The sequence below is a fragment of the Saimiri boliviensis genome, chromosome 6 (assembly GCF_048565385.1).
Source record: "Saimiri boliviensis isolate mSaiBol1 chromosome 6, mSaiBol1.pri, whole genome shotgun sequence".
In the NCBI taxonomy this organism is placed as follows: domain Eukaryota; kingdom Metazoa; phylum Chordata; class Mammalia; order Primates; family Cebidae; genus Saimiri; species Saimiri boliviensis.
Genome location: NC_133454.1, coordinates 36,299,644 through 36,312,268, shown reverse-complemented (window position 1 = coordinate 36,312,268; position 12,625 = coordinate 36,299,644). Strand labels below are relative to the sequence as shown.

At 35.2% G+C, this 12,625-nt stretch overlaps 1 protein-coding gene across 3 annotated transcripts in view; it reads right to left on the bottom strand.

Annotated features, from left to right (window-relative positions):
• Nucleotides 1–250: 250 nt before the first annotated feature.
• Nucleotides 251–12,625, bottom strand: part of CNTN5 (contactin 5) — a 1,375,758-nt gene continuing 1,363,383 nt past the window's right edge. For all 3 annotated transcript variants that reach the window (XM_074400462.1, XM_039471391.2, XM_074400463.1), the window contains 2 exons: nucleotides 9,393–9,561; nucleotides 251–3,020 (listed from right to left, as the gene is read on the bottom strand). In XM_074400462.1, the coding sequence (XP_074256563.1) occupies nucleotides 2,917–3,020; nucleotides 9,393–9,561 (273 nt within the window). In that variant the 3' untranslated portion in view covers nucleotides 251–2,916. The remainder of the gene's footprint in view (nucleotides 3,021–9,392; nucleotides 9,562–12,625) is intronic.

Here is a 12,625-nt window from a genome sequence, read left to right as displayed (position 1 = left end):
CCATGAGTTTAACCCTAAACTTATCCCATCTGTACTTGCTTCATTTCTTGTTTTATTTTTTGACATAGCTTCAAATTTTCAAGTTGGGACTACCAGGGACATCTAGGGAAATTTTCAAACCTAAAATCTTAACAATTTGCAGAGTCCTAACATAATGATATGTCAGTGTTAAAACACTACCATAATTGTTGGCATTCTGTGGTCTGCATAAAATAAATAATGTCATTCATGTAGTTGACAGGAGAGAAGATAAAAGTCAATAAAAAGAGAATTATTTATTAAAAAGATCTAATGTTACAAGAACAGTACACAGGACTATTATTTGACTGTGCCTTCCACATGGTATATACCTTATATATAGTATATATACAGATCGTACACAATATATTTAACAGTTTGACATGGGTCCACAGTACCTTCATTTGGGTATGCAAAACTTTTGCTTTCATGAAATTTCTAATTATAAGGAGTGTTGTTTTCTTTATATTCAATTGACATTATACAAAAATACAGTCTCTTTTGTGATTTAAGACTGTGGTTACTATCTCATAGAAGAAAAAACTCAGTACTGTAGCTGAAAAATAATGTACCTTGATAAGAATGCTCTTCTGCTTTCTACAAGGTAACAGATATGTAGCACATAAGTACATAAACATTGAAACCTGTTTTTTAAATAGGTTTATGATGCAAAATACATATTCTGTGTATGCTAAGTAAAAACATTCCATATCTCTGATTCCTGTAAGAATACAACATCAGACATTCTATGTGTAAATACTCTTTCAGATGTGTACCATCCATCAGCTAATTAAAAATATTGGTTAATTTGAATTTGCTATTTTACTTTTTAAATATTTTACTGGGCTTTGCTTTCTGAGAGTGTAAGTAAGAACTTGATTCTTAAAGTCCTTCACTAAATCTGGTGTACAACACCATGGAAAATGAAGAAAATGGCTTGATTCATGAAATATGTAAAATAATTTTGCATTAAAAATATTCTTTATGCATTTTTTTCAGATGCATACTTCATTCTCAAAAGTTACACTATACTTGGGGGAGCTCATGTTTTGCCAGCTAAACAATTAGCATCCATGTTTTTGCAAAGTCCAGCCTCTCCAACTTCAAAGGAGGAGTTCAAGAAAGTCTACTTGGTCGTAATTACGTACTCACAGGCTTAAATATTTACAATCTGTAGCATTTACTAGAGTATCTATTGACTGAGACTTTTAACTAATTTCTTGTTTGTTTAGGGTGTCTTACATAATTTCCCCCAAAGAGAATATGTAACTGACATACAATATTTTACTGTGGCTCTGGAACTATTCTTTTAGGATGTTCAGAACAGAAACTTCAGTCACTCCTCCGATTCTACAAGGATTAAACTTGAGAGCCAGCAATTTGAGCTTCATATTGCTTCATTTTGCTTGTTATTAATGAAGCAAATACAGTTAACAGGTTTAAATTATATCAAATTTAAAAAACTCTTTTTTGTTCTCATGTTAACCTCGCCTGTAAAACCATAGTTTTTCCAGGCTCTTCTCTGGCATATGACTTTGCAATAACTATCCTTTCATGCGTCTTTGTGGGCATAATGCCAGCTCTGGCACATTCTTTCATTTGTTAGAACTTTAAGATACCATCAAGTAGAAAACTTTCAACTCATTTTCCAACAACTCTCTAGGATCTCTCAGGCTCAAGATGACTCTTCAAAATAGCAAATAAGGATTACCTCCCCAGCCGCAGAATCAGCTAGTGCATAGCTGGCTAGACAAGCTGGATCCCTGTACTGATGCCATGTTTCCACAGCTTAATTAAAAAATTCAATTTATCCAAGAGAGATTCTCTTTATTTTACTAGTTGATTTTATCAGTGGTATGTGATGCATGGAACTGTTTTTAAAGATCAAAATTTATTTGTTATGCTTGAACCATTTTAATCTACAGACTATGCATAATTATTTGCAAAACAAATTTTCATTGCCCTTAAAATTTTTGCAAAATTTTGCAATTAGAACAAAATCTTGGCCCTGATTCAACATCTGTTTTGGCAGTGGGTAAAGAAATGGAAAAGCTCTGTCCCATATTCATCTTATTTTTAACTTAGCACCTGTGGCATCATGTCTGCAGTTTTTAGTGATTTTTTTTGGTGATGTTAAACCATATTTTCTTATTAAAAATAAATATTATATTTGCTGCTAGATAACATAGTACTTTATGAAAAACAATAGCACTTAAATTTATTTGGACTCACTTTCTATTTATCTTGTACTAATGTAAATGGCTTATTCCCTACCCTAATGACTTGCTCTAGGGGTGCATATAGAATAGCATATTGACAAATCTTGCTATTTCACTATGCAATCATACAATATTTTTCAAGAAAATTTTTGTGTACTTATCGTATAATGGACCACATCACTGAAGTATTTTTCATATTTCCTCCAGGTTTGGCAATTGAAATATTCAGCCAAAGAGAAAATGAAAAACACTGGACTCAGTCTTAAGCACTTTTCATTCTCACTTTTGTATTTGTTTTTGAAACAGATCTGCTAAAGACCAGTTACTTAACAAATGGATGGCACACACTCGGAGTCATCAGATATAAAATAAATAAATCCCAACATATTAAAAAAGTAAAGAATACATTTGACAGAAATTATCCTTGCTTACAAAAATTTGTTACATACAATCTGCATATTTTTATTGGACTAAGAACTGTCCTCTCCATTTACAAAAACCAAAGAGAAACCTGATGGATAAGTAATAGTTCCCCTAACCTACTGTAAGTTCACCATGTGTAATCCCAAGTTTTTGAAGCTCAGACTCATCGCAGGATCCTGGTTCTCCACTTACACTATGTTCTGTTCACTGCTGTTATCAAGCTAAAGCAAAGGAAAGCAAATTAAGTCAGCAGTTTTCACCAGGAGGCTGAAGGAATCATCAGTGCCAAGAGCAACGTGACTGATGTCGAAGGTGTGGAGAGAGTGTGGAGGGTTGACTGAGCACTTGTGATTTTTCCACCTGTGGAAAAAGAAGCATCAGATGGAACAACTTATTTTGGTTTTGCTTGAGGTAGGCCAGAATTGTTTTTAGTATATAAGACTAATGAGTGCAAGATTGGTCCTGTTTCTGATGAGAGTGTTCTTTATATTTACAAAATCAGATATCTGAGGTTCCCAAAGTTACCTGGAAGGGACAAGAATAGATGAGATACTGTATTGAAAAGGTGATGTCATTTCTAACAAACACATCCAATCATGAGATTTAATTTTCACCAATGATGAAAATATTCCAAATTCAGATATAAAAAATAAAATACTTTTGATAGTACATAGTTCAGAAAATGGAGCAAAAAATAAAAGTTTGTGGCAATATGAATTCATAATTTACAGTCATGAGCTGCATAATGACATTTTAGTCAACCTTGGACTACATATTTGATGGTTGCCCCTGAGATGATAATGAAACTGAAAAATTCCTGTTGCTTAGTAATGTAGGCATCATAACGTCGTGATGCAATACATTACCATATGTTTGTGGTGATGTTGGTGTAAACAGACTTGTTCTGCTGGTTATATAAATGTATAATGTAGGGTCCATAAATGATAATGGTAACAAATGAATGTTATTTGGCTTATGTGTTTACTATTCTTTTAATTATTTCAGTGTACTCCTTCTACTTAACAGAATAAAAGTTAACTATAAAACTACTTCAGGCAGTTCCTTCGGAAGGCATTCCAGAAGGAGGCATTTTTTTTTTTTCCCCTCTGAGACGGAGTCTCACTCTGTCACCCAGGCTAAAGTGCAGTGGCACAATCTCGGCTCACTGCAGTCTCTGTCTTCCGGGTTCAAATGATTCTCCTGTCTCAGCCTCCCCAAGAGCTGGGATTACAGGCACCTGCCACCATGCCCGGCTAATTTTTGTATTCTTAGTAGAGACTGGGTTTCACCTTGTTGGCCAGGATGGTCTCAAACTCTTCACCTCGCAATCCACCCACCTTGGCCTCCCAAATTGCTGAGATTACAGGCGTGAGCCACTATGCCTGGCCAGAAGGCATTGTTATCATAGGAGATGACAGCTCCATGCATATTCTTGCCCCTGTAGACCCTCTAGTGGGACCAGATGTAGAGATGGAAGACTGATAGTAATGATCCTGACCTAGGGCTAATTCTACGCTAATGTACGTGTTTGTGTCTTAGTTTCTAATAGTTTAGAAAGCAAAAAATAAAATAAAAAGTTGATAAAGACAGATATAAAGAAAGAAAATATTTTTGTACAGCTGTATTATGTATGTGTTTTAAGTGTTATTACAAAAGATTAAAAGTTTAAAAATTTAAAAAGCTTATAAAGTGAAACTGTTACAGTAAGCTAAGGTTAATAAGGAAAAAAATTGTTTTTATAAATGTAGTACAGCCTAAGCATACAGTGTTCATAAAGTCTATGATAGTGTAAAGTCATAGGCCTTTACATTCACTCACCAGTCACTCAGTGACTCATTCAAACTTCCAGCCCTGCTAACTCTGCTCCTGTTAAGTGCCCTATAGAGGTATACCATCTTTTATCTTTTTTATATGGACTGTATCTTTAATTTTTCTAACTTGAGATACACAAATAGTATTGTGTCACAATTTCCTAGAGTATTCAATACAGTATCATGCTGTATATGTCTGTGGCCTAAGAGCAATAAGCTATACCATATGCCCCAGGTGTATAGTTAGCTATACCGCCTAAGTTTGTGTAAGTATACTCCATGATGTTCATAAAATGAAATTGCCTAAGGATGCATTTATCAGAGCTTATCACCATCATTAAGAAGTACATGACTATGATGACTTCAGTAAATTTTAAAATCTAATAACATTATTTTATTTACTGAATTTATTTATGCATCCTTGATTATTTCAGTCGAGTGGGCTTAAATTCTAGGTTCTCATGCCAAGCTTTGCAAAGAATGGTGATCTTTCATCACTCTTTCTTATACCAGGAGAGGTTCTTTTACAAGACCAAAATGTTGTATGCAGCTGATATATTAGAATGGCTGTTGGATTACACTGACTGATCTAAGGTTGATTAGTCTGATATAGTTTTAGTAGCCCCACATAACCATAAACTAAGTGACTTTGAATACCGACTTAGGAGTGGTTCTTGGTTCTTCAAGTCTTCTGAAGCACCATGATCATGATTGATTATTTAATAAATGTTCATTATATGTCACATACTATACAAAGCCGTTTATATATGTTACCTTATTTGATCCTCATAACATTTTATGTGGTAAATACAATTATTTATTCCCCTCTTGCAGATGAGGGAACTGGGGCTTAGAAAGGCTGTAAACTTGCTTAATGTAATTGAGGTAGGAATTAGTGGATTCAGATACTCATGTGTATTAAGGCTCTTAAAATGATGATTGGCCTTAGTTAAAACCATTACTACTAATAATACACTACCAAATTGCTGGAATCTTCTGTTAAGGTATCCTCTCTGGCTAGACTGAGTGTAATGGGATTTGGGGGCTAATTTTAGTTGAAAAGATAGAGTCAGAATTTATTTTCCAGATGCTTAAGAGAGAATAATTTGATGAACACACAAATGCACGTACACACACACACACACACACACACACACACACAAATGCAAAAAGCAGTAAATCTTTCTTTTGAAAATTTTTACTGCTAATACACTACTAGATCTTATTAATCAGCATACTGGAGAATGTTGCATGTATTTCAACTTGTACAAATGGGGTTATTGTGAAGCACATAGCCACTCGTGAGCTATAAGAAAGGCGAGTTGACAAAGACTCACTGGAGTGGTATGTGCATACTTAATAAATTTAAAAATGTGAAAATATCCTTTCTAGCTATTCAGAGTGGCTGCATGTTTGTTAAATCAACTTACATGACACTTTTATAAAAGCATATCACTTTCGGAATGCTAAGTAGGGTCTGTATCTCAAATTTCAAATAGAATCTACAAAGCTTTGACATAGCAAAGCAGAAAAATAAAACCCTACAAAACAAAAGAAACAACAATATTAGACTAAGTTCTTGCCCCAGCTAAAAAACTGGCTGTTTCACTTGGGCAAGTCATTCGATTTCTTAGGCATTTGGTTTTTGGAATATAACAAAAATGAAACTAATCATGACTCAGATTCAGAGTCTACGGTAGACAAGTGTAAGAATTTCCCATATTGAAACTCAGGAAGTGGGTAGTCCTGGCCAAATTGTCATTAACTAAAATATAAAAGTTGACATTTTTTTTTCTTGGAATAGATGTTACAATTGAATTAAAAAATAAATGGGAGAATTGAGGATATCATAAGTACTTCTAAGGTTGAAGCTGATCTTACTCAGATAATACTACAGAATCTGATTGTATTAGAGTTGAAAGTAACCTTAGTGAGTCAGAGAAGAGTAAATACCTAATTCAAAAGACTGCTAGAAAGATAAAATAATATGTAGAAAAGACCTAGTTTAATGCCAGGAACATGAGGAGCTCTTAGTAAATGCTCATTGTATTGCTGTCTGGAATTTGATGTGCTGAAGCATGAGGAAGGTTGTCATATTTTTTTCCTTTTCAGAAAATAGTCTTTTAAGATGCTCTTAGAAATTTGGCACATTCACCTCAACAATTCAGTTGTGAAATAATTAATGCAGAGACATTATGACTGTTCTTGCTGTTGCAACTACATGTTTATAAATGAATCATAAAGCGTATTAAATTTTCGTATGACCACAATGAAATTTATATTTTTAGAGCTTTTCACCAGGATTTCTGAAGTCGTCACATTTCTCCATCTTATGTTTTGTATTTTTTTAAAGTGATCCTATTTTTTTTTTAATTGTACTTTAGGTTCTGGGGTACATGTGCAGATCATGCAGGATTGTTGCATAGGTACACACACAGCAATGCGGTTTGTTGCCTCCATCCCCCTGTCACCTATATCTGGCACTTCTCCCCGTTACCCCTCCCCAACCTCCTCACCCCCTGCTGTACCTCCCCTACCTCCACCCCAATGTGTGATGCTCCCCTTCCTGCATCCATGTGTTCTCATTGTTCAGCACCTGCCTATGAGTGCGAACATGTGGTGTTCGATTTTCTGTTCTTGTGTCAGTTTATTGAGAATTATGGTTTCCAGTTTCATCCATGTCCCTGCACAAGACACGAACTCATCATTTGTAGTATTCCATGGTGTATATGTGCTACATTTTCCTTGTCCAGTCTATCATCCATGAGCATTTGGGTTGCTTCCAGGTCTTTGCTATTGTAAAGAGTGCCACAATGAAAATACATGTGCATATATCTTTTTAATAGAAGGATTTATAACTCTTTGTGTTTTTAACTGTTCATTTAAAAATACTTTAGATGTCCTGAAAAGTTGTGAGACTAATTCACCCAGATTCCTTAAATGTTGACAGTTTATCGTTATCACTTTATTACTTCAATATATATATATACATTTTCCCTTAAATATTTGAATTGAAACTACAGACATGATGCACACTTTCCTCTAAATATTTTATAGTTCCTAAAAATAAGGCTTTTAAAAAATATCACAATACAGTTTTTAAAAACATGAAATTAATGTTGATGTAATACTATCTAATTTACAGGTATCCAAATCTTATCCATTATCAATAATGTTCCTTATTTTATCTTATTTTTTTTTTTTTTGTGAGAACTTATCAAGTAGTATAGGTGGGAGCTAAATGATGAGAACACATGGTTATATAGAGGGGACCAGCACATGCTGGGGCCTGTCAGTGAGTGGAGGTTGGAAGGAGGGAGAGGATCAGGAAAAAATAACTAATGAGTACTAGGCTTAATACTGGGGTGATAAAATAATCTGAACAACAAAACCCCATGATGCAAGTTTAACGACGTAACAAACTTGTATGTATACCCCTGAATTAAAAAGCTAAAAAAAATTATCAGGTATTATGTCAGTAGCTTTTCCTCAAAGTTCCAGTCTGTCTAATTCATTTCTATACTGTATTTATCTCCCATTTCACTTTGTGGCATAAGAAAAAAAGAATCACAAGTAATGCCTCTGATCTGATTTCAAGTTGATAAATATGTTAAATAACATAGGGCCATATACAGAGCCTGATGGGACATTTCCCTGTAGGTTAATAATTCTGCTTGGGAATGATTGTTCAACAAATAATGTTCCTAATTACCCATTAATTGTACACAAAAAATGTTTTATCATGTTCTCATAAAATTGTCTGATACCTTTAAAATTAGAAATGAATGTATCTGATTCTTTTGCTTCCTTTTTTGACTACCTCTACAAAATGGTTACTGTCTTCTAAATTTCTAAAATCTCACTTCCTTTAATCACCTTTCCCTTGCGTATGTAATAATGATGGTGGTGGTGAAGATATGTGGTTTTGGATACAATCATATCCAGGTTTTGATCCGGGTTCTGACACTCAGTAATAGCGTGGTCTTAAGGAAGTTACTTAAATGTTTTCTGCAAAACAGTAAAAATGCCACCAATCTCATATGATTGTCACTAAAATTAGATGATGTATGTAAGGACTTTTGATCATGCCTGACATATAAGGGTCAGTGAAAACTAGCAATGATTAATGTTGCTGATAATAATGTTCAATACAATTGATAATTTCATTAGAAATTAATAAAAATGTCCAAATTTTAATTTTAAAAGCTTCCCTTTAAACTCCCTATTTTCTAACAATAGAGGCAATCAAGGCAACAGAAATGTAGATATGTTGTGTAATATCAGTGTCTAGTGTAATATCAGTTTAAAAGTTATACTCCAAAAACCGAACAGCTAGCATGGTTCTACTTGACACCAGGACAGGCAAGGACATTTCCCAAATCGGTACATTCTAATGAAAATGCCAACACCTTTACAAATTTGTAGAAATTCTGCAATTGTGAACAGACTACTATGGTTCATATTAATCAGTAGATAATATAAAAATCAGAGAAGGGCTGGGCGCGGTGGCTCACATCTGTAATCCCAGCACTTTGGAAGACTGAGGCGCGTAGATCACTAGGTCAAGAGATTGAGACCATCCCAGTCAACATGGTGAAACCCCGTCTCTACTAAAAATACAAAAAATTAGCTGGGCATGGTGGCGCGTGCCTGTAATCCCAGCTACTCAGGAGGCTGAGACAGGAGAATTGCCTGAACCCAGGAGGCGGAGGTTGCGGTGAGCCGAGATCGCGCCATTGCCCTCCAGCCTAGGTAACAAGAGCGAAACTCCGTCTTAAAAAAAAAAAAAAAAAAAAATCAGAAGAGAAACCTCTCAAAATCTCTGAACCATGTAATCTCTCATGTTATCAATTTTGATGACTTTCATACAATCTTGAAATTGTTGGTTGTCAGCAATTAAGCCTACTATGTTAAAACTTACCTGAATATGATGGTACTCTAATTTGAGAACTAGCTGTTCCATCTCCTCCTTCACTGTATGCTCGAACTTCAATTATATAGACCCCTGCATCAGGGAGTGGTACTACTGCTTGCAGTTTCTGTGTTTCAATAACTTGGCTGTTGCTTTGACCCTCTTGCCTATAAAAAACCTATGAGTAATAACAGAAGTTTAAATATTTGATATGAAAGATTACAAATGCATATTGACTACTGTGTGTCACATTTTGAGATAAGCACAAAAAGCTTACAGTTTAGGCACAGACATAAGCAAATGGAATGCAAGCACAGTATACTGCAGTAAAAGAATGCAAAAGGGCCATGGAGGTACAGAAGAATGTGTTTAATTTTGTCTAGGGCTTTAGTGAAGGTCTTCCAGAGGAAGTGACGTCTGAGCTATATATACATATGATAGAGTTGACCAGTTGGAGAAAAGGAAGGGAATTCCAGAAAGAGATAAGAGAAAATTAATGAATACATCTAAGCAGTAAGAAACAATGGCATGAGGGTAAAGAATGGAGAGGGGACATATGGAAATAGTGAGGAATGAGGCTAGAGAAGTAGGTAGTGAGGAGGCAGATCATGGAGACTCTGTGATGCTTGGTTGTTGAAATGAACAATATCCTAAGGGAGTTTGGAAAGCTCTCATCTTCAAATAGTTTGAAAGGCATAAAGAGAAAATTTGTTAAACATGTCAATAATACATCCTTAATAATGCAGGAAACAGCTGAAAGTGATAATGTTATTTTTTAAAATTTTTACTTTTGTGGTGGTTTGCTTTTTGGTAAAACCAGCATTGGATACATTGTGTAGCAAAGCTAAAGCTTTTTAGACATCTGTTGTGGTATTATAATTAAACATGCATGCACGAAAAACAGAATTTTGGAAGTGCAAATTAGGACACAGGATAATCCTGTGTTTATGTATTAGAAAATGAAGTCCATAATGGTTAGATGACTTTTACAAGACCATGTGTCTAGTTAGGGTAGAAATCTCATTAGAAGAATTATATATGTTAATCACTTCAGAGCTATTTTACTATATTGTACTATTACTCATTTGCCTCCAAAAATAGTCAAGTAAAATTTTTCTTGTATAATCAAGTAGCACCAGTTGTGTTTATATGTATTTTTATTCAGATTGTTTTTGTCTTTGTCATAATTATTGGTATTATAAGTATATAATGAAATAAAAATGGCTTTTATTCGTACAGATCTGGATACAAAACAATTTCCTATAAAACAAAGCAAAAGAAAGCAAAATCCATACCTTCTTGGCTGGGAAAATTTGGGCAAGTTACTAACTTTTGTAAACTTCCATTTATTCTACTGTATGATAGAGATAATGATGTTTGGAGTTTTAGGGGAATAAAATGAGAAAGTGCATGTAGAATGCAGGCACAGGACCTGGTGCGTGATAGGCTTTTTTTTTATTGCATTTTAGGTTTGGGGGTACATGTGAAGAACATGCAAGATTGTTGCATAGGTACACACATGGCAGTGTGGTTTGCTGCCTTCCTTCCCCTCACCTGTATCTGTCATTTCTCCCCATGCTACCTCTTCCCACCTCCCCACCCCCCCGTCCCTCCCCCATTTCCCCCCAACGGACCCCAGTGTGTAGTGCTCCCCTCCCTGTGTCCATGTGTTCTCATTGATCAACACCCGCCTATGAGTGAGAACATGCGGTGTTTGATTTTCTGCTCTTGTGTCAGTTTGCTGAGAATGATGGTTTCCAGGTTCATCCATGTCCCTATAAAGGATGCAAACTCATCCTTTTTGATGGCTGCATAATATTCCATGGTGTATATGTACCACATTTTCCCTATCCATTCTATCGTCGATGGGCATTTGGGTTGGTTCCAGGTCTTTGCTATTGTAAACAGTGCTGCAATGAACATTCGTGTGCATGTGTCCTTATAGTAGAATGATTTATAATCCTTTGGATATATACCCAGTAGGAGGCCAACAAACATATGAAAAAATGCTCATCATCACTGGTCATTAGAGAAATGTAAATCAAAACCACATTGAGATACCATCTCACACCAGTTAGAATGGTGATCATTAAAAAATCTGGAGACAACAGATGCTGGAGAGGATGTGGACAAATAGGAACACTTTTACACTGTTGGTGGGAGTGTAAATCAACCATTGTGGAAGACAGTGTGGCGATTCCTCAATGACCTAAAAATAGAAATCCCATTTGACCCAGCGTGATAGGCTTAATAAGCGAAAGCTACTCTTTCTGTTGCCATCATTGTTTATTCACTGTTAGAGGGTTGGTATTTCAAGTGCATCATAAAATGTAAATTGACTTGGGAAATTAGATAAAAATTGACATACATTTTCTTATGGAAAATGTGTTTTGAGCTTGAATTAACTTACATACAAAAAAAAATACTTCAGAGAAGCAATATTCCACATATTGAAGCCTGTGTGTATTTGATCTCTCTGAATTCTAGTAATAAATGCTCCCTCAATTTCACTTCCTTTTTTTAAAATTTAATGTTAAATGTACTTCAGGTTCTTGGGAGGGAAGTGACTTCTCCATTTAAGTGTGGCATGCCATAATTGTACCTACTGAAATCCTTATTATGAAGGATGCTATAGCCTCAAGGTAACTGCAAGGTGATAACAGCATTACCAAACATTTATTGGACATCTCATGCAGGCCAGGCATAGTGCTACATACTGGAGATTCGTCAGAGAACAAAACCACATGGTTCTGGTCTTCCTGGCATTGATAGTCTAATATTGAAGACAGACAAACAATGCAATGAAGTGTGATATGTACTACAATGGGAAATATATCTGATGCTATAGTAATGCACAAAGTGTGTACTTAGTCAAGCCTGGGGAAATCAAGAACACTTCCTGGAGGGTGCCTAAAGCAGCTTCTTTTGTCTGAAAATGTGACAAATGTTTCTATATTTATGCTTTTGATTTCAGCTGGAGCATTGTGATGAATTAGAATTCTGATCACCCATGTGAGGTAATTAGAAAGCAAATTTATGGGAATGAGAAAGTATGTAAATTGGTGAGGATTGGCAGGGGAGTGACTATATTAGAGGACACTATTATTATGGTTCAGTAAATTACAATTCTTATGACAAAGAAAAATACAGCTGGTAATGCATATCTAAGGTTGCTGTAAAATCTGGAATCGAAGAAAAATTTGTGGATCAGTTGAGATTTAGGATTAAAAGGTAAAGGCAGG